Source organism: Myotis yumanensis, unplaced genomic scaffold, assembly GCF_028538775.1.
Source record: "Myotis yumanensis isolate MYYU_CA2020_CCGP unplaced genomic scaffold, mMyoYum1.0.hap1 SCAF_8, whole genome shotgun sequence".
NCBI classification, from domain to species: domain Eukaryota; kingdom Metazoa; phylum Chordata; class Mammalia; order Chiroptera; family Vespertilionidae; genus Myotis; species Myotis yumanensis.
The window spans coordinates 30,807,370-30,834,679 of NW_027223759.1; the positions used below are offsets into that span (position 1 = coordinate 30,807,370).

A 27,310-nucleotide genomic window follows, 5' to 3' on the forward strand; every position below is an offset into this window, starting at 1 on the left:
TAACTTAGACTTCAGTGTGCCGCGCAGTGTGCGCAAATTCATAAACCCTCTCTCAGGTTTGGTGGTTTTTGAATCTCGAGAGTTGGGACCAGGCGGGAAGACCCTCTTCACTCTAAAAGAAGATGACAGCCCACAGAGAGGTAACTTCTGTTTACATGGAACTCAGAAATCTCCTGCAAATCATGGTAAGGCTGCAAACAAACAAAAACACTGATTAAACCGTGAAAGATAATGTAACAAAATAACTCCTTAAAATCATGTTGGTTTTATGGTCTGGAGCGCCTTTTACGTGTTTTGCGGGGGTTTCTATTGTGTTCCTGCGTTGGACTGGGAGAGAGTGATTGTATACCCAGAATATAAATACAGGAAAGGACTTCAGAGAATTTGCTAATCCGACCCCTGTTGTTTTACAAATGAGGAAACCGAGGCCCACAGAAGCGAAGAGATTGTCCACCGGTCACAGCAAGTTGGGGTAGAGTTAGAATTAGGCCCTAAGTCTCCTGACCCGCTGTCTAAGCTTTTTGCACACCAGGCTGGCGATATTTTTAGCAGCATGGGCTATGTGATTATTTTTCTCCTTGGTGAAATTTCCTCATACAGGTTGAAACCACCCAGAGGTTAGGTAAGCATTTATTTGGTGGATTTCCTGTAAGTGTGATGTTTGTTCATCTTCAGTCTAGGTAGGACTTGGTGTTTTGATTCATTCTTTGTTGCTCAAGGTGACATTTAATGAGATTTCAGGAATAGTTGTAGTGTAAGTTAAGGTTTCCTTGGAGATTTATTTCTTTTTCTAGGCCTTCCTCTTTTTGTTCCCCTTTAACCCATATGGGTACCCACCCAATTTTTCCTTCCATGTAATTCAACAAATAGTTTTCTCAGCTTTCCTTATTTGCCAGGCCCTCTGTCAGTAAAAGGTGAAAGACATGGTTACTGCCACAGGAAGATAATAATCTAGTTAGGGAAATGAGGAGACTCCACTGAGATTTGAGATGGAGCATGATAAATGGCATAAAAGAAAGGACATCAGAATGCTACAGAGGCTGTCATGAAGAGATGTATTCTAGCTGGCAAAACTTGATAGAGGAGGTGGCATTTGAATGTGAAGGCTAAGTAGAATCTTTTTTTTCTTGGTTAAAAAATTTTCTTTAGATTTTTTTTTTTTAAATATATTTTATTGATTTTTTACAGAGAGGAAGGGAGAGAGATAGAGAGTTAGAAACATCGATGAGAGAGAGACATCGATCAGCTGCCTCCTGCACATCTCCCACTGGGGATGTGCCCGCAACCCAGGTACATGCCCCTGACCGGAATCGAACCTGGGACCTTTCAGTCCGCAGGCCGACGCTCTATCCACTGAGCCAAACCGGTTTTGGCTTTCTTTAGATTTTTAACATTCAGTAAGGGCACAGTTTTTGCATATGTGTACACCTGTGTCACCACCCTCCAAATCAAGGTATAGAATTATTCCAGGACCCGTTGTGCCCCTTTACAGTCAGTACTGCATCTTTCCATCCCAATAACCACTCTTCTGACTTCTATTACCATAGATCAGTTTTATCTGTTGTTGAGTTTCATTTAAATGTAATTATACAATATGTACAATATGAATGTCTTCTTTCATTCATCAATATTTTTGTGACATTCATCTGTATGTAGCAGTAGCTTTTTTAAAAAAAAATTGCTGAATAGTATTCCATTGTATGCATATAGCACTGTTGATGGACATTTAGGTTATTAGTTATCAACTTTTGGCTTTTATTAACAAAGCTGAAATGAGCAATCTTTATTATAATTTTTTAATTGGTTGATTTTTTTAGAAAGAGCAAGAGAGAAAGATCCATTGATTTGTTCTTCCACTTATTTATGCAATCATTGGTTGATTCTTTTTAAAAAAAATTGATTTTAGCCCTAGCTGGTTTGGCTCAGTGGATAGAGCATTGGCCTATGGACTGAAGGGTCCCGGGTTCAATTCTGGTCAAGGGCACATGCTCAGGTTGCAGGCTCGATCCCCAGTAGGGAATGTGCAGGAGGCAGCCGATCAATGATTCTCTCTCATCATTGATGTTTCTATCTCTCTCTTCTTTTCTGAAATCAATTTTAAAAAATTGATTTTGAGAGAGAGAGGAAGGGAGAGAGAGAGAAATATTAATTTGTTGTTCCACCCATTCACAAATTCATTGGTTGATTCTTGTATATGCCCTGACCGGGGATTGAACCCAAAACCTTGGCATATCAGGTCAACGCTCTAACCAACTGAGCTACTGGGCCAGGAATTGCAATGAGCATTCTTATGTTTCTTTTTGTGGACTCGTGTATTCATTTACAGGAGAGGAGTTGCTGGCTATGTTGATCAGCAATAGTAGATATTGCTAGTTATGCAAGTGTTTGTAGCAGTTTCCACCTTCACCGGCAATGTAAGAGTTCTAGTTCACTTTCAACCTTGTCAATACTGGGTGCTGCCAGTCTTTTATTTTTAGCCATTTTGGTTAAATGTGGCATCTCATAACATATAGTTCTTATTTACAATGTCTCTGGTGTTGAGGGCCTTCCCATGTGCTTATTGGCTATTTGGATGTCTTCTTTTGTGAAATACTTGTTCAAATCTTTTATTTATTTATTTTTACTGGGCTGTTTGTCTTCTTTTTTTTATTGTTTGTCTTCTTATTGATTTATAGTTCTTTTTATAGCCTGGAGATGGAATTATATATGCTTGCAAATACCTTTTCCAAGTTTGTAGCGTGTCCTTTCACTCTCCTTACTGGTGTATTTTGATACACAGAAATTCTTAGTTCTAGTGCAATAGTTGTGTTTTCTTTTACAATTAATGCTTTTTACATAAAGTTTAAGAAATCTTTGTGTACAGGGTTGGTAGGATTCTATTTTAAAAACTTTCTTTTTTAACCAGTCATCTTTTATTAAGTACAATATGAAAGGATTCACAGGTGCTGGACAAAGATCATGGTCAGGAATGTGGAGTCCACATTGGGCCCTCTTCAGTGGTGCTCTTCAGTCACAGCTCATGTTTGAGTTCCTTATACGAATGGCGGTAGTTAAAACACACAGAAGCTGCCAGCACCATAGAAACCCCATCGATGCTCCCTTTCTTGACATTGGTATACTTGTTGTAATACCAGTAGAAACCTCTTTGAAATGCTTCAGCAGTGCCTTTAGGGGTGAAATCCCGCATCAGTATTCAGGTTTGCAGCTCCCATTTTGACATCCATGAGTTTCTCCTTCTTCAGTGGTGCTAGTGACGTCATCTTGGAGTTCAGGGTATTGTTGGTGGGATTTTAGCAGGGAATTATGAGGGGAGACATTTGCAAAGAAGATAGAGCTAGCTCGAGGCCCTGCTGTGAGTGAGGGTGTAGTTTGTGGTGGGCAAGGCAAGGCCTGGAGTTTGGGCTGTAAAGAGGGTGAGGCAAGACAAAGATGGGAGGGTAGGCAGGAGGCACAGTGCAAAAGGCTTTAGCTGCAGCCTTGGAGTCTGCACATTGTCCTGGAGGAAGTGGAGGCACTGCTGGAATATTTATGGTAGCGCCTATGGTCTAAATGTCTCTAACAATCCCTTCTTTTACATGCCCAACTGCCACTACCTTTCTTCAAGATCTCACAGTCTCTTGTCTGGAATACATCAAGTCACTCAAGGGTTTCCCTGCTCCAGTTCTCTCCACATCCAATCCATTCCTAGAGCAGCTGGTGTGATCATTCTAAAATGGCAATTATTCATAGCTCTCTACAGCTTAAAACCCCAAGCTAGCTCCCCAAGTGCCCTTAAGAGCAAATAAAACCTCTTTTATATGGTTTTCACCCTTTGTGATTTGCTTGCTTATTCTCCCAGGCTCAACTCAAGCCTCATCTTCCCCAGAAGTGTGCCTTACATCTCCTCTCCCCAAGGAGAGCCTTGCCTGTATTCCTAGGTGCCTGTGGCAACCATCTATCATAGTCAGATAGGCCTGTCTCTTCCAGGGGACAGTAAGCTCTCACAGGTAGATACTTTGCTGTATTTAGGTATTTACTGGGTATGGTGCCAGGCCTGTGGTTTCCAAGACCCTGGATGACCTGATTCCAGCTCTGTCTCCCTAATTTCTGAAACCTTGGTTCCAGCTATTCTGGGTCTCTTTTCTGCATCAATATATGTTGCACAGTGCAAGCCTGTAACTGTGATCACTGCCCCCTTTTCTTCCCATTTTTACCTTGAAGATGCCTGTTTTTTTTTTCTTCCTCCTCAACATACTCTCCTGTGCTTCCAAAGTGTTGTCTCTCATAGCACTTAACACATTGAAGCTTTTGAGGGCAAGAACCTTGTTTTTTCTTCATATAACATTCTAGAAAATAATAGGTGCTAAAGAATTTTTTTGAATACATGAATGGGTTGGTGTTAGGCTCCTTCACATCTGTCCTGATTTCTGCACTCTATAAAGCACAAAGGGCAAATAGAGGTCTTTTCCTCATCTTCAAGACCTGAAAGTCGGAGAGTCCTCCTTGGGGTACACCACTTGAATCTCCTTTTCGAATGAATTTTCTTTTTCCTAAGCTCTAAGGCTCCCCACAAGATTTGCAACCAGTGGAGCAATGGGCAGCAGCATTGCTGTCTCCAAGGCCCCATGTTTTTCTGACTTTTCAGTGAGCTGACAGCAGCCCCGCCTTGGCTCACCTCTTTCCCATAACATTTCTAGAGAGCCAGAGCAGGCCCACGTAGGCTCTCTCCTGTTGTTTCTTTTATCCTAGGCAGGCCCTTCCTTGTTTCACTGTTCCCAGCTTTAATAAACATATCCTCAAAAAAAAAAAAAAAAAAAAAAAAAAGACCTGAAAGCCTGTGGTGTATACTGTACTTTAAAGGAATCAGCCTAAGTATTCAGTTATGTAGCCATCTTCCTTAGCCATCTTCCAGTGGAGTTGGTAAGTTCCAAATGCAGCCATGAATGTCATTTTGGTCACAGAGGCATTGTTGACTCCGTCCAGCTCTTGCTTATTTAAAACATTTTTCTGAATAGATGTCAAGAACATGGTCTTTGGCTTCAGATAGCCTAGGTGCCAAAGCAGACTTTGCTACTTACTGGCTTTTGGATTTTTAGGCTTAGTTAATTCACCTGAAAAATGGGGATACTATTGTAGGCCATAAAGTTATGAAAATTTAACAAGACAATGTACAGCACTTAGCACATGGAAAGACGATTAATAAACAGTTATTAGGCTTAATATGTCTCCATACGCCAGGGTAGCCGCAGTCGCCATAGGGAGCTCCTGGGGGTAAAGCTCCACCAAAGGGGTGGGTTTCAGACCCAGGAAATGGTGATGGTGATAGTTTGGGCCCCAGGACCGCCCGAGCGGTCGCCAACCTTTCGGACCTCACGGACCCCCGGTTGGCGACCGCCCACCCGATTCCTGGGCTACAGACCCACAAGGACCCCTTCCCCAGCGAGGAGAACCTAGTGTGGGCGGAACTCGAGTGCAGTAGCGGGAGGCTTCCGGGGGAGCGGTAAGGGCGACGGGTCGGCGGAGGTAGAAAAGCGTCGGACGCCGGGTCGATCATGGACGCTTGACAACCTGCGGGCAGGCGCCGGGAGGCCGAGACAGCGACCTAGAGGACGAAGAGACCGCGAAGACAGGTCGGGGCCAGCGAGAAGGCGGGACCCAGCAGGCCAGGTTAGTCGGGGTTGTTCGGCTTCACGCCCGCTGCCGGGAAAGCCCGCGGCCGCTCTGCCCCGCCCCCGCCCCGGAGAGTGCGCCCCGCGGCTCCTCACTCGTCGCTCTGTCCGGGGCACGCCGCCGCCGGCCCGCCCTCCCTGAAGTCCTTCCCAGCCTGAGACCCTCAGCGGCCGTCCCGCGGCTCCTCTCGCTTCCTCATTCCCAAAGGCTGCCACTTTGCCCTCTGCTACCCATCAAAATAGTGCCCCCCACGACGGAATTCACCGTCCCTGCGTCTCTAGTCTCCTCCTCGGGCCCGCCCACTCCAGAAGAAAGCGATTACCAGCGCCTCCTCCTTACCTCTTTGCCCCCACGGGCTTTGCTTTTCAGGCCGATATTTTTTTTTTTTTGAAGAACCGAAATTTCTGCCCATTTGTCGAATCCGTTTCCACCCCAGCCCCTTCCATTCAATCGCTTCACACGTGTTCCACTTGGAAAGGAGGTTTTCGTCCATCCTCTCCTAGCCATCACCTCCCCCTCTTCTTCCTCCCACCTTCTCTCCTTCTTTCCTCTTCCCACTTGCCTTCTCAGCAACCTTTATTCCCTGGCACTTCACTTTTTTTGTTGGTTTGTTTCCGACAAGACCTTAGTGACCTTAAGTGAGGCGACAGACTTGTTTCTCTAATACTGTAAAAGGACTGCTGCTGCCCTGTGTGCCTGCTTCCCCAGGAAAACTTAGTTTCTCTTGCGCCAAATTATCGTTCTTTGAATTGTTCTCTGCTTCAGCTTACTATAATTCTTCTCCTTCATCTTGTCATCCGGCCCAATACGTACCATTCTTGAAGGAGTAATCTTTTCTTACGCAGGATTCCTGTGCAGGAGGTGTGCAGTGTGTGTGCTCACATACACTCAGCACGTGGTTAGACTATGCCAGGGGTCCTCAAACTACGGCCCGCAGGCCACATGCGGCCGCCGAAAACATTTACCCGGCCCGCCGGGTGTTTGTGCCGCCGCTGCCTGTTGCTTAGCGGTCGACTTGTCCTGGCCCGCAGTGCCCATATGTGGAATGTGCGCCGCACTGTCCCACTCCCCTCCTTCTCTCTGTCTCTTGACTCCTCCTCTCAGTCTCGGGTGTGATCTGACGAGTCACGAGCTTGTCTGTGTAGAGCCTGCTGCAGCCTGAGGACCGAGGTAAGAATAAGTTAGGATTTATTTTTTTTTGACGTTAGGAGGTCTTTTTTTTTTTTTTATTTTGCAGTTATTTGGGCCTTTTTTTTTTTTGAAGTTGGGAGAGCCTTTTTTTTTTGGAAGTTTTGTTTTTTTACTTCAAAATAAGATATGTGCAGTGTGCATAGGAATTTGTTCATAGTTTTTTTTTAAACTGTAGTCCGGCCCTCCAGCGGTCTGAGGGACAGTGAACTGGCCCCCTGTTTAAAAAGTTTGAGGACCCCTGGACCATGCAGTTGAGGGACTCTCCTGCCCCTAATGTCTTCAGGACGGCAATATAATATCGTCATTGTTTTCTGGGTGTTTCATACACATTCTGAAGTCAGGTTTAGTAAAATGTCACATTTCAAGTAGGATATGTGAAGGCCAAATTGAGGGATTTTTTTTCATGGACTTACACACCATGTATTTTCTTAGTTTGAATATGTTGCTGCTTATCTTTCAAGATGATTTCCCCCTTTTTACTATGCTTACATAACTTTTCGGATTAAATGAGACATCTTTCTTGGTCTGTTTTTGGGTCTTTTCCTTATCTGTACCTGGCTGTAGGTGGGCCGAATGACACACTGGAAGCTGTAACTGATTGCCTTTGCTTACATCTGCCACCTCTGTGTATGGGCAGGATTTTCTTTTTCTTAACGAGTCTATAAATAAGGTGAATATAAAACAGGTACTGGAAAACTCCTGTGTGTTTCTTTAAGTCCTGGTTAGGTTTAAGGGTTTAGAACATGCTGTCTTTGGGAGAGGGTCAAATGGGGATAAAGTGGCTTTTACTAAGTATGTTTCAAACCTCAGCATAAGGACAGAATCCCTTTATCTCCAGGTTGAATCCTACCCATCTCACTAAGTGGTCATAGCATCTGGACTCTGTAACTGTTGTGTGTGTGTTTTTTAATACTATAAAATTATTCAGATGTCTGATCCAGCATTAAATAAGCATAGACTTTGCAAAGGAGAAGGAAAAATGATGGAAACACCTTTCTTTTGGACAGATCTTAAGACCAGAGAATGGCAGGTGAACAGAAACCCTCAAGTAACCTCCTGGAACAGTTTATTTTACTAGCCAAAGGTACTAGTGGCTCAGCCCTCACTGCTCTCATAAACCAAGTCTTGGAGGCTCCTGGAGTCTATGTCTTTGGAGAACTGCTGGAGCTGGCCAATGTGCAGGAGGTAAGAACAATTTCTCTGTCTTCTTTATTCTAAGCCTTCATTTGAGTCTCCAGGTTTCCAAGGAATTTCAGTGCCAAAGCATTGTGCACCGTGAGGAACCCTGTTGAGGGAGAGATGGGAATTGGTGGGACAGGGGAAGAGAGCAAGGATAATAATGTCTTGGATTCCTTCTAGTCAATATTTTCATCTGAACTTGAGGTAAAATTAGATTGGGTTGCTAATCTAATTTTGTAAGATAGGGAAAAGATCCAATTAAACCTCGTAAGTTAGAAACATAGAGTGTAATCACAAACTGATGTTTAACAGGGGTAATTTCAGGCATTCTTAAGGATAAAACCTCCAGTGATATAGACAAGGAAGACTGGTCAGGTGTATAATAGCAGAAAATGTTTGCTGTTGAACCTGAGATAGGCATGAGTAAGGAATGTGTTTTTCCTGTGGAAAAGGGCAATGTTGTGTAGCTGTGTAAAGTAGATGTATAAAAAGGATATGACTGGCAAGCTGTGAAGTCCTTTTTGCTTGTTTGCTTCTTTATTTGATTGTAGTTATTAAAACCTTGGGTATCCAGTTTTGGTTGTTGTGCCTTAAAAATGAGATGATCCAGTGAAGAATGACCAGGTGGAATAAAGGGATGTAAAGCAACCTATACTTTTCAACTTTACTTCCCACTTTGGATACTTTTATACGGTTGTCCCTCGGTATCCTTGGGGGATTGGTTCCAGGACCCCCCTCTGATGCTCAAGTCCCTGTATAAAATACACAGTGTTTGCATATATAGCAGGGTATGCTATCACATCACTTCATTCACAGGGATTCAGCATAGTGCTTGGTGTGTGGCTAATTCAAGGCTTACTTATTGGAACTTTCTGGGACTTTCCCCCCCAAATATTTTTGGTTTGTGGTTGATTGAATCGCCAATGTGAAACCTCTGGATATGGAGAATTACTGTATTTATTTATTCATTGATATTTTTATACTTATTGATTGAGATAGATAGCAGTCTGGTGGCATCGTTATTACTTTGGGGGTTGTGTTCAGGCACTCTTGGTGGGGTGGGTTGGCTTCCTTTTCACCATCACAGCTTCTTTCTGGCTGCCAGGATGGTGCTGGCTCTGCAGCTTCCATCCACAAATCTGGGCAGTACTTGTTCTTGTGGATTGTGTGCATGATGCGGCTGAGGGTGGCCTGGTATTCTTATTTTTGGTTGTCCACACATAGGAGGTGGTTGTCTTTTTTTTTTTTTTTATCCTCACTTGAAGATATTTTTTTTCTATTGGTTTTTAGAGGGAGTGGAAGGGAGGAAGGGGTGGAGGGGGGGAGTGGAGAGAGAGAAAAAAACATTAATATGAGAAACACATCAATTTGTTACTCCCTGCAGGAGTCCCGACTGGGGCCAGGGAACTTGCAACCCAGAAATGTTGACCAGAACCAAATCTGTGACCCCTGGGTATGCGGGCCAACTTGCTTACTTCTGGGCCCACCAGCCAGGGCGGAGGCGGTTGTCTTTTGTTGGCTGGTTTTTCACATCACGACCACTAGGACACTTCTGCTGTTGGCTGCTGGCTCCACACCTACAGCTTTGTGGTGAATCAGCCCGTTGTAGTAGGAGTTGCAGGCCTTCAGATGACTGGACTTGCTGCTGTACATCTGCTTGTTCCTCTTAATGAGGATACTGGAGCAGTTCCCTATGACCATCCATTGTAGGCACGTGGACATAGCGTCATTTCTTCTCCCTGCAACAGCTGGAGACCAAAAGAGCTGCTTTTATTTTTTTAATTGTGAGTTTTTTAATATCAGTGTTGTTGAGACTATGCTCCATTGTGCTCACCCTTGTTTCCTGACTGCTTAATATGTAGACGGACACACTGGGCTTTCAATACAAATTTAATATATCAGAGAAGGAAAAGGAATGCTATGAGAAAAATTGAGGAGAACTGGGTTCTTTTTAAAAAAATAGACTTTATATTTTAGAGCAGTTTAAAAAAATATTTTTATTGATTTCAGAGAGGAAGGTAGAGGAAGAGAGAGATAGAAACATCAATGATGAGAGAGAATCACTGATTGGCTGCCTCCTGCACATCCCACACTGGGGGTCGAGCCCACAACCCGGGCCTGTGCCCTGACCGGGAATTGAACTGTTATCTCCTGGTTCATAGGTCAGTGCTCAACCACTGAGCCATGCTGGCCAGGCTAGAGCAGTTTTAGATTCACAGCAAAATTTAAGAAAGGTAGAGATTTACCATATATCCCCTGCCCTCACACATGCATAGCCTCCCCGTTACCAATATCCCTCACTAGTGTGGAGCCTGCATTAACACATCATTATCATCCAAAGTCCATAATTTACATTGGGTTCATTCTTGGTGCTGTACATTCTATGGGTTTGAACAAATGCATAATGCCATGTATCCCCTATTACAGTATCATACAGAGTAGTTTCACTGCCCTAGAACTCCTCTGTATTCTACCTGTTCATCACTCCCTTTCCTCTAACCCCTGGCAACCACTGACTGATCTATTTACTGTTGTAATTTTGACTTTTCTATTATGCTATAGAGCAGTGGTCGCCAACCTTTCAGACTTCAGAGCACCAGTTGGCGACTGTTGCTCCAAAGGTTTCCTTAAACCAGTGGTCGCCAAACTTTTGGACCTCACGAACTACCAGTGGTCCTCGGACCACCAGTTGGCACCCGCTGCTATAGAGGGAATCATATAAAATGTAGCTTTTTCAGATAGGCTTTTTTCACTTAGTAATATGCATTTAAATTTCCTCTGTGTCTTTTCATGGCTTGATAGCTAATCATTTAAATAGAAGAGATGACTAAGGGATAATCTGTTCATTCAGGTTCATAAAAAGCCTGAAAGAATATGCCAACTAGTTGTTTTGTAATTGTGAAAGATTGGCTAAGAGGAGATGGATGAAAATTAAAACTAGAAAGACCTTATTGATTTGGGCCAGTGGGAGAAGTTTTGGAGCATCTGCTCTAGAGGAAATAGTTTGTTACAGCTAGTTTTGTAATCATCTGTTTGAAAAGTGAAGATTGGATTAGATGGTCTCTTCCACCTCTGATTCAGGACCTCAGGAGGTTGTTAACAGACCTGGAAAGGAAGACTGGGATATTAGGATGCTTGCTCTAATTTGGGATGTTTAACAAATCCTCTTTACCTCCCCATGGTTTGTTTTGTTTTTTCTATATGTAAGCCTGGAATAAGCTAGTTGACTTACAGTGGTTTGAAATTACAAATGTAGTTTCTTGGAACCCTTTATTAAACTTAATGCTTTTATTGATTTCAGAGAGAGGAAGGGAGAGGGATAGAAACGTCAATGATGAGAGAATCATTGATCGGCTGCCTCCTGCACACCCCCTACTGGGGATGGAGCCTGCAATTCTGGGCATGTGCCTGGACTGGGAATCCAACTGTGACCTCCTAGTTCATGGGTTGATGCTCAACCACTGAGCAACACTGGCCAGGCTTGGAACCCTTTTTTAAAAGATGGTTAAAATTGAGTAGTATTTCATTGGTGTCCATAGAATAACTTGGGTTTTCCTGTTTAAACTTCACTGAGTTTGGTAAATTGGAAGAGTAACAGGTCCATATTTGTGAGTAAAAGAAACACCCAGTTAAGGTAATTGACAGCAGAGCAGTTCAGGAAGAATACATTCTCTTTCGTTTTTCTTCTAAAGAAAGCTCTTTGACATCAACATTAGTGAGGAATAAGTAATTTTAATGAAAAGTTTTACTTAGGGTTGCCTGATATCCTGGTTTCTTGTCCCAACCTGGCTCTTCTGTCACACCTTATGCTGTGCTCATCTCTCCCAGCGTCACAGTCCACATAGAGTCCTGAAACTTGGAACCAACCCTACATTTTGTTTAATTTGGATTGATAGTGGCTCATGCTGTACCTGCCAAGATGGTATGTGGACAAGGTTGCTCCAGTGTTCATTTTAATGGCAAGGGAATCTTGAGAAAACTTGAACTGCTTCTAATACTTACTGCTTTGTGTATCTGTTGAAGCAAAAGCAGTTCTTTGGGCATGCTATGTGAAGTGTAAAGAAAGGAATTCCTGAGAGAGAAAAGTTAAATTGGGGGCTTTACTAATCTTAATACTTTTTTCCCAAAGAAAGAGTTGGAAGGGACCAGCTAATAGAATACAGAACTGTGGCACATGTCACCCGCCTTCTGCTTGAACACTGCAGTGATTGATAGACAGGTTGGTCTCTGAACTGTTTCTTTTCCTACTCAGCTTGCAGAAGGAGCTAATGCTGCGTATTTGCAGTTGTTGAACCTGTTTGCCTATGGAACATACCCAGATTACATAGGTGAGTTGGTTAAGATCCTCCAAAGACTGTTCTCAGTTATATCCCTCTGTTTAGATGTGTTGCCTCCAAGAGGATCACCGAGGTTTGGGATGTAAAGGATGGGGTGGAACTTCCTGACCTGGCTGTTGCCCATTTTACTGTGCTCTGTAGGTGATCTTATATGAGGACTCTTCCTTCTCACCTTTTATTTCTTAATGGGTAAAATGGGGACTATGTTTATGCTTGTCCATAAATATAGCCTTGTTTATTTTCCAGATGAGATTCTTGATGACTGATGTTTGTAGAACACTTGGAGTGTTGTGAAATGTCAGAATACCCGCTTGTAAAGTATTTAAACATTTTAAATATTATAAAAATAATATTGCTAAACTATATTGAAGAAAATTTGGAAAATAGGGGGCATAAGTTACTCATAGTTGTACCAGTGTTAAACTGCTGTTAGTGTTACGGTGCTGGGTTTTCCCCCTCTGCTTGGGTTTTCTATTATGTACGTGTGATTAGATTATGTACACAATTTTATATCTTGCTTTTTCCCCCACTTATTTCATAGGCATCCATGTTTTAAGTCTGTGAAGTCATTTTTAGTATTTCACAATCTACTACTCCATAATTGACTTAATCCATTCTCTTATGTAGGTAATTTGAGTCATTTAAAATTAGAATCATAAATATTAGCAATGAGGTGCATGCATATCCAAATGCTAACTTACCTCCCACCCAAGCCATTTTTGTCTGGCTTCCCTGGCTTATTTTAGCGGCATGACAAAGGCCTGGTAGTTTATTTTAGTGGTGTGACTCAGAACATTCCCTACTATATCCCTGACTTACCCTCTTTCTTACACTCTTTCTTGCTCCTTACTTCTGCTTACTCTTTGCTGCTGTCAGACTGTATAGTTTCCCACTTGCGAGTTTTTCCTGACCTTCACTTTGTTCCAATGAGTGTGTCCTCTGTTTCTGTCCTCACTGTAGAGGCAGAATTGCAGAGACTCGAACCAGACTGCCTGCATATTCTAGCTCAACTTCCACTGGTCGTGTCATTGGAAAATTAAATAATCTTTTCTGCCTCAGTTTCCTTCTCTGTAATAATCCATGTCCTCTACCTGTACTCCTTGGGTGAGATGTTTCAGAATTTAGAATTTGTGGGAATTAAAAAAGGTATATGATGCATATGCATTTTTATGTAACACCCTTGAGGGGTGTGGGCAGCACCTGTAATCAAACACAATCATAATTTGTTTAATCCTCACCCAAGAATATGTTTTCTATTGATTTTTTTAGAGAGAGAGAGGAAGGGATTGAGAGAGAGACAGATAGACAGACATCGATGTAAGAGAGAAACATCATCAGTTATCTCCCCTATGTGCTTTGACCGAGGAGTGAACCTGCAAGCTAGGTATGTTCCCTGAGCAGTAATCGAATCGCAACCTTTTGGTGTATGGAACCACATTGTAGGCAACTGAGCCACCCACCAGGGCTGCCATCATAGTTTGTAGCAAAATAAGTGAATGTTCACAACAAGTGGGATAAAGAGCCCACCTTAATTCAGGTCAAGAATTGCTAACAGATGAATTTTAGTACCAGGCTCAAGGGGAAAAAAATCAGTTTGGATTCACCCTTTTGGAGTCCAGTATTATGGATAAGGAATTGAGAGCATTTAGAACCTATCTCATGAGGTTGTTGTGAGGACTGGATGTGTGTATGTGCCTCTGGATCTGTGTGTGCATCTACACTAAGTTAAGCTTGTCCTGTATGTTACCTGTGGCTGCCGCCATGGCTATTGTTAGCGTCATTGCTATTACTGAAATTTTGCCCATCCTTCAAGGCTCATCTCAAACTCTGTTTCTTTTTTCCCCTCTCCTGTATCTCCTAATGTGATTGGACTCACTTGCTCTCTTTCTTCTACCTCTTATCCCCCTCTTTCCTAGCTTTGTCTCTCTCTTTCTCCCACATCCCTTCCCCCTCTTTTCCTCACCCTTTTGCTCTCTTGTGGTAGTTTGGACCTTCTGTTAGTTCTGCCGTGCATTTGTAGCTGTTGAAACATGTACTTGTAACACTGAGGGTAAGTCCAGGGCCACTGAGTTGCATAGTTCCAGGTGGTTGGTACCCCTGGAGATGTGTAGTGCAGCAGTCCTGACAAGGCCCATCTTATTTATCCTCCGTGCCCCTGAATCATTTAAGATTGTGCCTTGCACATAACAGATGCTCAGTGAAGATGTGTTGAACTTGATTGAATGTCACAAAGGGTACAAATAGTACTATTCCATTAGGATAATTTGTCATCATTTTGTGCATTCATGCCTGGATTTTCAGGAGTTTAAGCTCCTTGTGTGTAGAGACTGAGTCTTGTTTTCTTTGGAAGCACATGGTCTTCCAGAGAAGACAGGAGGTGCTCATGGAACATTTGCCTAATGAATAAGTGCAGAGTCATGAGTGACTTAGTAGTAGATTTGGTGTGAGGAAATGGTGTGCTTATTCCATAGAGAAATCCTAATTTTATTTTGTGTCTTGATTTTTGTGGTGGGTGGGACTGAGCAGCCAACAAGGAGAGCCTGCCAGAACTGAGCACAGCTCAGCAGAACAAGCTGAAGCACCTTACCATCGTGAGCTTGGCGTCGAGAATGAAGGTACAGTTCTGAACCCTTTCCTGTCTCCTCCCCTCAAGGCAGGTCTGTAATTGGCATAAATGTGGGAATTCCCAGCTACATACAGTAGAGTCATAGCATAAATGCATAGGATTTGCTCGGCAAAGGACAAAAGATAAAAAGATAATTAAAATAGTGTTGACAATTACTCACCCTCCCATTTAGGAAAAATATGCCCAGGAGTGATAGTGAATCAGCAGATCTCAGTTCTGGCATGCCGTGGTGCCTCATGTGGTGTGAGTATTTGCCATTCCTAAAGGGAGATTGCTGTCTAAAGATAGGTATTTTTCAAACAGCAGGGCATCTCAGGGCAAGTGAACCACTTCATTTGTTGCTTAGTGTACAGTGAACTGTACTAATGCTGGAGGAAAAACTTGCTATATTGGACTTACTGAGAAGTAATTTTTAATATGCTGCCTTCCTCTAGGGATTTTCTTCTTATTTATTTTTGTTAATCCTCACCTGAGGATATTTTTCCATTGATTTTTATAGAGTGGAAGGAAAGGGGAAAGACAGAGTGAGAGAAACACAACAAATGGTTGCCTCCTGCATTGGGGCTAGGAATTGAGCCTGTAACCAAGGTATGTGCCCTTGATCAGAATCAAACCTGGGGGCCCTTCAGTCTGTGGGCCAACACTCTATCTACTGAGCTAAACTGGCCAGGGCCTTCTGGGGATTTTCAAGATTAATTATACTAATTGGAGTTTTTGCCTTACATGCTAGCTTTAGACCTGAACCTTCTGTAAGATGTCACTCCATTATATCTGAGTTTGCCCCCACTCACTTTAGCAGCAGCCTTGTAACCAGCTGCTCATAGTCATTAACAAAGAAGATCCAGATTAGGTCAGCTGATAGTTGATTTGGCTCTCTGCCCAATCCCAGCCTGAGTAAAGTTTTGTGGGGCTATGCCTTTGAAGAAGTTGCTTTTGGATTTCCCCTCTGTGATGGAGCTTGCGAGGTATATGTTTGTTCTTGTATTGCCATTTCAGTTGCTGAAATCACTTTACCTTATCTAATCACAAACTTCTGATTCTTAGCCTGACATTTCAGAGAGGAGGCCTATTTTGTTAGGAAATATGACCTGACTGTTATTTATTTATATTTTTGTCCTGATCATGGACTTCTTAAGTGTACCAAAGAGAAGTAGTAACTTTTTCCTTTATTTTTGCAACCTGTCATTATAAGTTCACCTATCGCCCCTGGATTTCAGACCTTTAGTCATAAAAAACCCCTCTAGGTAGGTGTGCTCTCTTCTCTGTATCTATTTCCTCCTGTCAGTTTCTGCAGATTTGATCACTATGTTAATTTCCAGACTAAACGTAATGCGTCAGGATTTGCAGAAAACTGGATGTTTAGATATCCAGTGGTCTTGGAGTCATGCAGAATGTTGGTACAGCCTAATAAAGGACTGTTGTTGGGAATTGACATTGGTTACAAGAGTCTGAGAAAACAACTGTAAACTTGAGGATGACTGCGCTGGCTGTACTGCTGGCCACCTATAGTGGATGTGTTAGCCTGCATGTGTTTTTGCTTGTGCCCTCAGTTCTCCTCGCCAGCATCTGAGATTGTTTGGAGTTTTGTGATGAGCTGGCATTTTATGCAAAGTCTGCAAGCTTTCAGAAGGTGGCAGAATGGCATATACCAAGTATATACCAAGTATTTCCCTTTCTCTTCTGGAAAGAGTCTTTAGGATCCCAAAGAGTTTGCTTCAGAGCATGAAAGCTGAAGGCGGGGCAAAGTCCAGGAGGCAGAGAATCTTGGAGAATGCATTTCTAGATGGGCTATTGGTTTTGTTTGGATCCCATAGGTCTTATAGCTCATTTAGCCATCTCTTGTTGCCATAGATGTTAATAATTATCATTACACTGCATTTCCCAAAGCCCAGAGGCAGCTGTTGGCTATGTCGGTAATACTTGCATTTCTTTAATGTTTGCCAGTGGTTTTTGTAAATATCACATGGCCTTATCTGCAGTGTATCCCCTACTCCGTGCTGCTGAAGGACCTGGAGATGCGGAATCTCCGGGAACTGGAAGACCTCATCATCGAAGCTGTCTACACTGACATCATCCAGGGCAAGCTGGACCAGCGAAACCAGCTTCTGGAAGTGGACTTCTGCATTGGCCGTGACATCCGAAAGAAGGACATCAATAATATTGTCAAGACCTTGCATGAGTGGTGAGGCTGAAAGATGGAGAGTTCCCCTCTCTTTAGGGAGGGGCATAGCTAGCCTCTGCTTGGGGAAATATGGTCTCTAGGTATTAGCTGGGGCTCCCTGGGAGCTGGGATCTAGGATAGTAAGGTAGAGAATTAGGGGCTACATTTGTGACTATAGCTGTGATGCAACAGGAATCATTTCAGGCCTCCTAGTGCCTTGGTTGTAAAATAGTTCTTGTCCTAGTGTAGCTGAGGACTATTTAATGGTGGGCTATAAAATGCCCAGGGTTGGCAGGTGGAGCCTCTGAAGCCTAGCTATGTGACACGGACCCTGTGCCTTGCAAACTCAGGAAGTTAGTGTTGGTAAGATTCTTTGGGTAAGAGAAACCATGTTCAGCATCAGTAACATTGGGCTAGTGTTTATAAAAACAGTGTGAGAGGTAGTGAAGACAAGGAATGGGTTATTCTAAGTTGGAACACAGATTCACACTATATTAATGTGACTATATTCTGATATATAAAAAGAAGTGGGATGTTTGCACGTACTCTATTTTTTTTAAAAAAATATATTTTATTGATTTTTCTACAGAGAGGAAGGGAGAGAGATAGAAAGTTAGAAACATCGATGAGAGAGAAACATCGACCAGCTGCCTCCTGCACATCTCCCACTGGGGATGTGCCCGCAACCCAGGTACATGCCCTTGACCAGAATCAAACCTGGGACCCTTCAGTCCGCAGGCCGACGCTCTATCCACTGAGCCAAACCGGTCTCGGCTCGTACTCTATTTTAATAGAATTTGATGTGTGCAAGAACTATTTCAGATTCTACAAGGGTTTGTTATGAAGTTATTTAAATGATTTGGGGCTTTTAAAGCCAGATGGGCTTAGCTGGAGATGAGGATTTAGCTGAGTTTTGAAGTCTTCAAAATACAAGGTTTTAGAAAATAATTTTTTCTCTCAAGACATGTGTAAACTCTCTCCTAATTCCTTTTATCTCATGATGTGTAAAACTTTCCCATGGGATACAGAACTTGGAGATTAAGGCTGTATTCTAAGAAACTACCCCATATCCTCCTTCATATTTGTCTCTTTGTGCCCTATGTTATATACCCTGTTTAGAAACGCTTGTATTTTGGAAGGAGTATGGAGGTAAGAACCCTGGCAGAAGGTGTGTTACAGAAAGCCCTGGTGAGGAGCTGGAAGGGAGATTTTGGAGTCTGCAGGAGAGCTCCCAGACCTTTATGTCGCTTAGGATTGGCTATCTCCTTTGCAGGTGTGACGGCTGTGAAGCAGTTCTGCTAGGCATTGAGCAGCAAGTTCTGAGAGCCAACCAGTACAAGGAGAACCACAGCCGAACTCAGCAGCAGGTAGAGGCAGAGGTAAGGAAGAGAATTTTGTTCCCCTGCTCCAGGGGATCCCTGTTTGTTCCTTTATCTTGTGAGTCTTGTTGTAGATGAAATAATCAGTCATCAGCAAACAGGCACTGGCTGGGTGCTGGGGTAAAGGTGAGTGTGACTCTTTAAGTATTATTATTATTTTTTTAAAAAGAGCCAGAACACATGGGTTTGTAATCAATGGCTCCCTGATGCAAAACATGGCTATGGAGACCCCTGCTGACAGAACCTGATCCTGCCACCAGGTGGCAGTAGGGATTAGATTAAGTTCAAGAGAAAGTAATTTGCAGAAAAGGCTAAAGATCCCTTCAATACCAATCTACTGATTTACTAGTAATCAACTTCTAGGAAATCTGGAACAGACCACTATGAGAGGAAAGGGAGCATGATCAAAGCCTAGAGCCTTGCCAGTTTTTCTAAAAGTCGAATTTTAGAGAGAGAGGAAGGGAGGGGAGAGAGAGAGAAACATCGATGTAAGAGCAGAATGTTGATAGGCTACCTTCTTTCTACATATCCCCGACTGGAGATTGAGCCCACAGCCTGACCTGGGCATGTGCCCTGACAGGATTGAACTGGCAATTTTTCAAACTGGCAGCCTTTCGGTGCACAGGACGATGCCCAAACAACTGAGCCACACCGGCCAGGGCAAGTTTTTTCATTCAGTAAGTGATGATCCGAGTACTAAGTGTAGATTGTTGATCGTTCCCCAGCAAAGGTTCACTAAATATTGACTAGAAAAGAAAATAAATCTACAAAGAACAAAAGTATAATTCTTGTTATATTCTGTTGGTATTTATGCTTCTGTTACACTTGACCTAATTTTTTAGCCATTCTATCAGCTGAGTTGGTGATCTTTCCTTATTTGTCCTTAAATTAGATTGCTTTTTCTGAGAGGGAAAACTTGATGTTTTCCCCCCCAAATTCTTATAAGAGCAGCTTCCCTTTGGTGAGTTGTAGCTTCAAAAACGTTCCCTCTTAGTGCAGTCAGCTCTGTCACTTATTGCCTAAGAATATTCTCTTCCTTTCACAGAAATAACACATATTAATAAGTTACAATTCTAGCAAACCAGGGGAAGATAGAGTAATAACATTGTGATCTGTTTCATGGTCTCTAAAGCATCAGAGCATCTCCTTATTTGTATTTGACTTTGGAGCATGTTTTTCTTCATATTTGTATGTGCATATGTCTGGTGTTGTGTGGAATGTTAATATATATAACGTTACAGTTACAAAGTAGGCTTTGTTTGAGTCACGTAGGTAATAAAGTGTAATTGGACAAAGTAAGTCCAGTTTTCCATGACACAGAAAATCCCCCGGGAGTTAGTTTAGTGACAGTCTTGAGGCTTGTTGACTGCTAGAGCTCACCAAAGGGTGCCTCCTGGTTCCTCCTGGAGAGTGTTCTCTCCATCTCCCAGCTCTTTCCCACTGTGGACTCTGCTTCCTGTTATCTACCTTTGCTTTGCCTCACAACTGAGTGATGTTTTTCTCCCCGGGAAGCTCTTCTCTCTTCTTTTGCCATGTAAGAGGAAGAGGTACTGCTAGGCAAGTATAGATGGGAGGCAGGTCGGTGTGGGCTAGAGTGGTCAGAGCAGGTTTGTGGGAAAGGTGCTTGACTACAGGGAGGGTCAGATGTCTAGCTAAGGAGAAAGCTTGCCCAGGATAGAATAACAGGGTGCTTCAAAGGCGAGATGAATGACTGCTCCGGCCAAGACACAGTGGACTGGTGTGGCTTGGGTGAAGAATGTGTGTTGGGGGAAGGAAGGTACAGGATCATGAGTGGTGTTTCAGATATGGAGAGAGAACCAAGCTTTCTCTTGGGGATACGTCTCATTTCTTTTCCTTGCATGTGACCAGGGTCACTGAGCACCCAAAATAAGGGCTTATTGGGAGGGCAGTACTTGAGGAGGCATTTGAATGAAAAGGGGACAGGATGGGGCGGGGGGTTGTGCTTTTGTCTGTTTATTTGGTGAAAAGCTTTTGACCGGATCCTGAACCAAAGACTTTTACATGGAATTGAGTTACCAAGAGATGGGGAGTCTGCATTACCCTGGTGGGGAGTGGTGGTAGGGACGGGAAGAGAACACAAATGGGCCCTCTGTGAATGGAGCGGGGTGAGAACCTGTGACATCAGATTATTTTAAAGGATGTGAAACTGAGAGTGCTGAACTTTTTGGGGGGAAAAAGAAAATATATATATATATATATAGCAAAAGAGGCAAACAGCAAAGTGTTTTAGTCAGTTGAACTGGGAGTCTGTTGAGACGCTGATGGGAGAGCTGTCTTGGTGAGTGGGGTGCATGTGCTACAGGGCCAAGTCTGCTGGTTGAGCTGGCAGGTTAGGAACTGAAAGCTCATTTCTAAGACTGTCCTCCACAGATATTCACAAAAGTGTGCAAAGGTAAACATAGAAGGCTGTTGTAGGAGCTCTGTACTTGGTGAATAACAGACTGGGAGCTAATTTGATGATAGAACATTCATAGCAGAATAGTATACGGATGGTACAGAGAATGTGTATTCTGACATGAGAAAGTGTTCAGGAGTTGCTTAAATAGATTTGAGCCCCTCCTTCGTTAAGTGAAGAAAGGTATCCTGAAAACAGTAGTGTGATAGCATTTTGCTAGTTTTTTACTACATTTTCGTCATTTATCAGTTAGGTGGCTGAAGTTCAACCTCTAGTTGTTTATTCAGGAAGCGCTCAGGGAGCAGAATCCCCAGAGTTCTTGTGGGAATATTTGGTTTCATACATGAACAGTAGCAATCAAATTCTTTGTCACTCTTTCTTTTTCGAAGGCCATTTTAACCACTGCTTTCTTTCACTTCTTTGCCAAATGGTCCACTTCCACATGGCTTTCCCCCTCTTTTCAATGAAGCAGGCATTAGTTCCACTTTTTTGCTTGACTCATTTCCACATGTCTCCCATGAGTAGCCCCAGCTTGCTTCTCCTCATCTGGGTTTCTGAAGGTAATTTCAGATTTTCTTGCAGAGGATTCTGGCTGCTACCCTAGGTGGCCCCCATTATAATGAGAATGAGTTTCAGGTGCTTACAGAAGGAGCACACAAATTCTGTGTCTCCCTCCAGGTTACCAACATCAAGAAGACCCTCAAGGCCACAGCATCTTCCTCAGCTCAGGAGATGGAGCAACAACTGGCCGAACGGGAATGTCCCCCTCACGCCGAGCAGAGGCAGCCCACCAAGAAGATGTCCAAAGTGAAAGGTCTGGTTTCCAGCCGCCACTAGGGCCGGCTGGGGCAGCTGGCACTCACCAGGCCTGGGCAAGTGGGGAGGGGACACCTAGGGCCTATTTCCTCCTCTCTCTACCTTCAGTGAGTTCCAGACCTGCCCGTCCCCTCACCAGCGCCTCCCCATCCTGTTGGTACTGTTCCAGAAGAACCGTTAACTCCTTTCCCTCGCCCACGCCCTCCTTCCCTAGTTGTTCCCTTCAGACTCAGGGGCTCCACTGATGCCATCCCAACAGGGTCAACACTGCCCAGCTTCCCTCCAGGAGGTTCTTGTCTCTGTTTAAGGGCTTGTCTCTCCCAGTTTTTCTTTTGCTCCATGTCATTTGGTCAGGCTGGTCATAGCCAGAGGCAGCTTTAACCGGCCCACAGGGATGACTGCAAAGGAGGCTCCTCTGAGTGAGGAGGGGGCACTCCTCCAGCCCCATGTACCACAGTACCCACAATGGTGCAGGCACTCTAGCCAGGTATCAAAATGCTTTGTTTTCCCTCCCCTGCTTTGTCCCTCGTTGACAGCTCCAATCAGGCCATGGAGGGATGTGATGCTGGGCTATGTTTACTCAGCCTCTTAAGCCCAGCTCAAATCTCTCATTAGTTGGGAGCACTGGGTTAACTGATGTCTGGTATCCGAGCACCAGTGGAGGGTGCTCTGGGTCTGCTCGGTGGCAGAAGCTTCTTCCAGCTTGGTGTTCTCTGCTGCCTGACTACTCAGACTGGTTTTCGGTGTGAAGGCCCAGCTGCCCACTGGGGCTGTCTGCCAACACTTGCTCTCCCCAGATCTTTAATTACTCCTGGCTGCATCTGTGGTGGGGATAGTGGTGCTGAGGCCCAGCCTGCTGGGGAAGGACCTGTTGCTGCTTCTGTCTGTTTCTTTCCACCCCTCCTTGGCTGATGACCCAGAGCCCTCTGATGATGGCATTCTCCTGGCAAGAGAAAAGGACTTGACTAGCCTTTCTGAACTTGAACAGTTTCAGGTTATATTTTAATTTTTTTTTGTACAGGTTCTGATTCTAATACATTTCAACATGCCTTTTTTCCCCCTTGTGTCAATATTTGTTACAGATCGCCGGGGATTTTTCACTTGCTTGGAGGGTGGGGTGTGTGTGTGTGTGTGTGTGTGTGTGTGTGTGTTTAAGGGGAAGTGGAGGTCTGGACTAATATTAAAAGTTCACGGAGGGCCGAAACCGGTTTGGCTCAGTGGATAGAGCGTCGGCCTGCAGACTGAAAGGTCCCAGGTTCGATTCCGGTCAAGGGCATGTACCTGGGTTGCGGGCACATCCCCAGTGGGGGATGTGCAGGAGGCAGCTGGTCGATGTTTCTCTCTCATCGATGTTTCTAACTCTCTATCTCTCTCCCTTCCTCTCTGTAAAAAATTAATAAAATATATTAAAAAAAAAAAGTTCACGGAGGGAAAAAACACATTTTAGAACAAAAAATAAAGTGTAGTTACTGTGTGACTGGTGTGTGGGGTTGCATAGCTGGTACATCTGGAGGAGCTGGGAGCAGGGTGCTTCATGGAAATGTCCTTCTGGGTCAGTACATGGAGAAAATCCATATCTCCTTTTCCAACATGTCCAGCAACTGCCTGCTGCTGATCAGATGTTAACAGTTACTCTCGTTTCCCTTGTAAGCTGGTCCATGTGCCCGTATAACATTATGTCCAATGGGAGAGTTTAATTCCCAATGTATATTTCATGAAACCTCTTGACAGATGCTCTGTGGAAAAGGGGTTCCGTTGTTAAATAAGTTTGGCACTTCCTGCATCCCATATCCTCATTGGAAATTCATTCTTGTGGTTTCAGAGAAGGCCTGGGTGAGATAGCCGGTTCCCACACTGATGTCACCACCAAATCCTTTGGATACCTTGTGGAACACATTTTGGGGAAGTTTTTAGAAACATTATATTTCTCAAAAATACCTCTCAGCTTTATAGGTTTTTCTATAACTACAGTCATGTGTTGCTCAATGATGGGATATATTCTGAGAAGAGCATTGTTAGGCAATTTCGTTGTGTGAACATCATAGGTGCACTTTAACAAACCTGGATGGTCTAGCCTACTGACACCTAAGCTGTATAGTAGCCTATTGTTCTTAGGTTACAAGCCCATACAGCATGGTACTGTATCGAATATTGCAGACATTGAAAAGGTACAGTAAAAATCAGGTATAAAAATAAACAGTGGTACATTTACCATGAATGGAGCTTGCAGGCCTGGAAGTTGCTCTGAATGAGTCAGTGAGTGAAGGGTGATTGAGTATGAAGACCTAGGACATGACTCTACACCACTGCAGACTTTATAAGCACTGTACACTTGGGCTACACTGAAGTGATAGAAACTGTTTTTATTTAATAATAAATTAACCTTGGTTTACTGTAACTTTATTTATAAACTTTTAACATTTTTAAAACTTTTTGGCTCTTTTGTAATAACACTTAGCTTAAAACACACATTATACAACTGTGCTAAAATATTTTTTTTATATCTTCTACAGCATAAGCTTTTTCTGTTTTTAATGTTTTATTTTTCTTTCACTTTTTAAAACTTTTTTATTAAAAGCTAAGACACAAACACACGTCAGCCTAGGCCTACACAGGGTCAGGATCATCAGTATCACTGTCTTCACCTCTACATCTTGTCCCACTGGGAGGTCTCCAGGGGCACTAACGGGCATGTAACTGTCATCTCCTGGGATGTATTTCTTCTTCTGGACCGCCTCCTGAACGACCTACCTGAGCCTCTTCTTGAGGAGGTGTCACTCTTCAGAAAGCGCTAAGATGCTATGACAGCCCCATTGTCATCAGGCGATAGGAATTTTAATCTCAGGAGATCAGTGTCCTATAAGCCATCTGTCATTGACCGAAATGTTGTGCAGTTCATGACCATATTCTTTCTAGACCCAGAATAGGCACACATGCTTTCAGCAAGTCTTTCATCCTTGTCTTTCCCACTAGTGAGCAGAGAGGACATGTGGCTTAACTAGTAGAAAATGTGTGATTGTTGTTTGTCCCACGGCCCTGAGGCCTGTAGGTTCATCTCCACAGTTTTGCTGCTTCCTTCAAAATAGTAATGACAATAATGAGGATACCTTTGTAAAGTGCTCTGCAGAGCGCCTTCATGGACAATAAGTCATTGAATCCTTTCCATCCAGACCATCTCCTGAGGTTGGTAAGGGTATTACTGCAGTTATCCTAACGACATATGAGCAAGTACAAACTCAGAGTTTCAAAGTATCCCATGATAAGTGGCAAAATGAAGACTCCTGGATCTCCTGACTTGTATGTATTGCCACCTTCTCAGTGTTACATTCTAATTTAGTCTGCTCCCCAAACTAACACTTGGCACCCTGCTTGCTCCTCTGGGGGCTCATCTTGCTTTTAACTGACACCAACACACCAGTCTGCTTCCCACACCCACTCAGCCACTTTTTAAGGAAGCTGAGAGTACGGGGCTGGGGCTCCAGGAGTTGTGGGAATAATTGGAATGTTATTTGCTTTGTTGGGACTCTGGGCTCTGCAGTTTTTCATCCTGCATGCTGTGACAGCAGGGTTTAGGTTTGAAACGTGCCCAGGATGGGGAGGCGCTGAAGATGTGTCCTCATCAACAGGGATTAAAAAGAAATAATATTTAATATAAGGTTGGTAGTAGTGCCTATGGACTCACTCTAGCCACCTTGGACCCTAAGCTGTCTGCTTTCTGAGGTCCTCCTATGATCTTCATTGTTTGTCCAAGTGAGAGTCATCATGGTTCCTACTTGGCTAACGTTAGGGAAGTGGTCAAAGCCCTCAATATGGCCTGCTTTTGTGTTCCCAATTTGAGATGACCACCATTGATAGTAGGACTCTCTCTGCAAACTTTTGAGTCATAGGAAATAGGGTGGAAACCAAAAATCTAAGATGATAAATAGCTTGTGATAATTTTACATATTTGCTATTTTCTTCATCTCTCATGTGCTGGGTTGCCTGAAATCAAACTATCCAATTCTTATACTAGAGTCACTATTCTAACAGCCTGAAACTTTAAACATTTTTTTAATGCAGCCATTAGTTGATTTTTAAAAAAATAGATTTTTATAGATTTCAGAGAGGGAGGGAGGGGGAGAGAGAGAGAGAGAGGAGAGAGAGAGAGAGAGAGAGAGACATCAATGAATTGAACCATGACTTCCTGGTTCATAGGTCAACGCTCAACCACTGAGCCATGCTGGCCAGGCCATTAGTTGATTTTCACTGAACCTGAAGGACTGTCATACTACTTAGGTATCTGAGTTTCAAATGTAGCCTATCAGCTTGGTCTGTGATTGCACCTGTGTCTTCTCTGGGGATCTGCACAGCCATGAATATCTGACTGCTTCATTAAATCTTGTAGTTATGTTTGAGATTACAGGTTGAAATATACTTTTTAATATGCATAAATTTCACCTTACATCTCCTTTACATTACCTTGAGGGCATTAAATTTAAGGCCCCTCTCCTTAGGCTTGCTGATGGCTACCCTTCCTCTGTGTCCTCCCAGGACCTTTTCTCTGGTATGCGTCCCTGGTGTCTCCTCTTCTTCCTATAAGTACACCAGCCATATTGGATTAGGGCTCTACTTTTATGACTTCATTGAATCTTAATTACTTCTTGAAAGTCCTGTTTCCAAATACTGTGAGTGTGGAGGGGAGGTAGCAGGAAGGGTTTCAAGCAACAAAGACAGTCTCTTGGGGATCAGCTTCAAAGGAACCACCAGCTTGGTTCTCAATTTTGAAATCCCTGCCTGGTTGGCTTCTGGGAGAAGATAGGGAGCACCTCTCCTGAGAATGTGGCTGTATAAAGATTGGTTCTGGTTATAATTTTGTCACTTAGTTGTCTGATAACTTCTTTAGGAAAAACTAGAAGTGGAATGTTTGAGATTTCCAGTGGTTGGAATTTTTAAAGCCACAGATAAATGGAACCAAACAACACTCCCAGAAAGCCTTGCCGACTTATGCTTCCCCAGCTTTGGAAGCCAGAGCTTTACAATGGGGTGCCAGAGCCTGAGTGGGTTACAGAAGGTGGCCTGCTGAGGTGATCACCTTCTGTGTGTGCCCTGTTGTGCAAGCCCTGCATCCGAACCCTGTACAGCCCTAGATATTATCATTCTTTTTCATTATCACCAATCTGATTGAGGGAGTAGTAACTCCTTGATGTTATATTGTTCATTTATTTAATTACCACTGTTTTTTATATGTTTATTATCCCATTACATTTTTTCTTTTGTTCTTTGTATTTTTGCTACTGGAGCTGTTGATTTTTTTTTACAGATTTGTAAGTACTACCTAGAAACTGCCATCAGAGGGCAGCAGTGCATCAGGGTGCTGAGGGTCTGGAGCTGGAATCTGAACCTTAAAGATGTATTTTGCACAAAGGAGAGCCTGAGCCCTGAGATATTGACATCAGTGGACTCAGAAACTTAGGACAAACACAGACAAGGCGGTTAATTTCCTCTCCAAATTGAGTTGTTTGAAAATCTATGGATGGGGTAGAAACAAGAAGATGACTTTGAAAGGTCAAGACTATA

At 43.3% G+C, this 27,310-nt stretch overlaps 1 protein-coding gene and 2 pseudogenes across 4 annotated transcripts; 1 reads left to right on the top strand and 2 right to left on the bottom strand.

Annotated features, from left to right (window-relative positions):
• The first annotated feature begins 7 nt into the window (after nt 1–7).
• COPS7B (COP9 signalosome subunit 7B) lies at nt 8–22,812 on the top strand. 4 transcript variants are annotated; one of them, XM_070422390.1, is made up of 7 exons: nt 8–185; nt 7,848–8,025; nt 12,272–12,347; nt 14,883–14,971; nt 16,962–17,164; nt 18,417–18,522; nt 21,617–22,812. In XM_070422390.1, the coding sequence occupies exons 2-7, from the start codon at nt 7,864–7,866 to the stop codon at nt 21,773–21,775; spliced, it is 795 nt and encodes a 264-aa protein (XP_070278491.1). In that variant the 5' UTR covers nt 8–185; nt 7,848–7,863; the 3' UTR covers nt 21,776–22,812. The 4 variants fall into 4 exon arrangements, with proteins under 4 accessions (XP_070278491.1, XP_070278490.1, XP_070278492.1 ...); XM_070422389.1 differs by lacking the exon at nt 8–185 and adding an exon at nt 4,296–5,646; XM_070422393.1 differs by lacking the exon at nt 8–185 and having other exon boundaries at nt 8,012–8,025; nt 12,603–14,971.
• On the bottom strand, nt 567–3,260 carry LOC139015461 (ATP synthase subunit f, mitochondrial-like; annotated as a pseudogene).
• LOC139015578 (large ribosomal subunit protein eL28-like) lies at nt 9,060–9,741 on the bottom strand (annotated as a pseudogene).
• Nucleotides 22,813–27,310: the final 4,498 nt, after the last annotated feature.

What these genes read in the sequence shown, in the direction of transcription:
- COPS7B (XM_070422390.1), top strand. Translation starts at nt 7,864, where the DNA reads ATGGCAGGTGAACAGAAACCCTCAAGTAACCTCCTGGAACAGTTTATT. An exon ending in AGCTGGCCAATGTGCAGGAG is followed by an intron (nt 8,026 to 12,271) that starts GTAAGAACAATT and finishes TTTCCTACTCAG; the next exon opens with CTTGCAGAAGGAGCTAATGC. An exon ending in AACATACCCAGATTACATAG is followed by an intron (nt 12,348 to 14,882) that starts GTGAGTTGGTTA and finishes GGGACTGAGCAG; the next exon opens with CCAACAAGGAGAGCCTGCCA.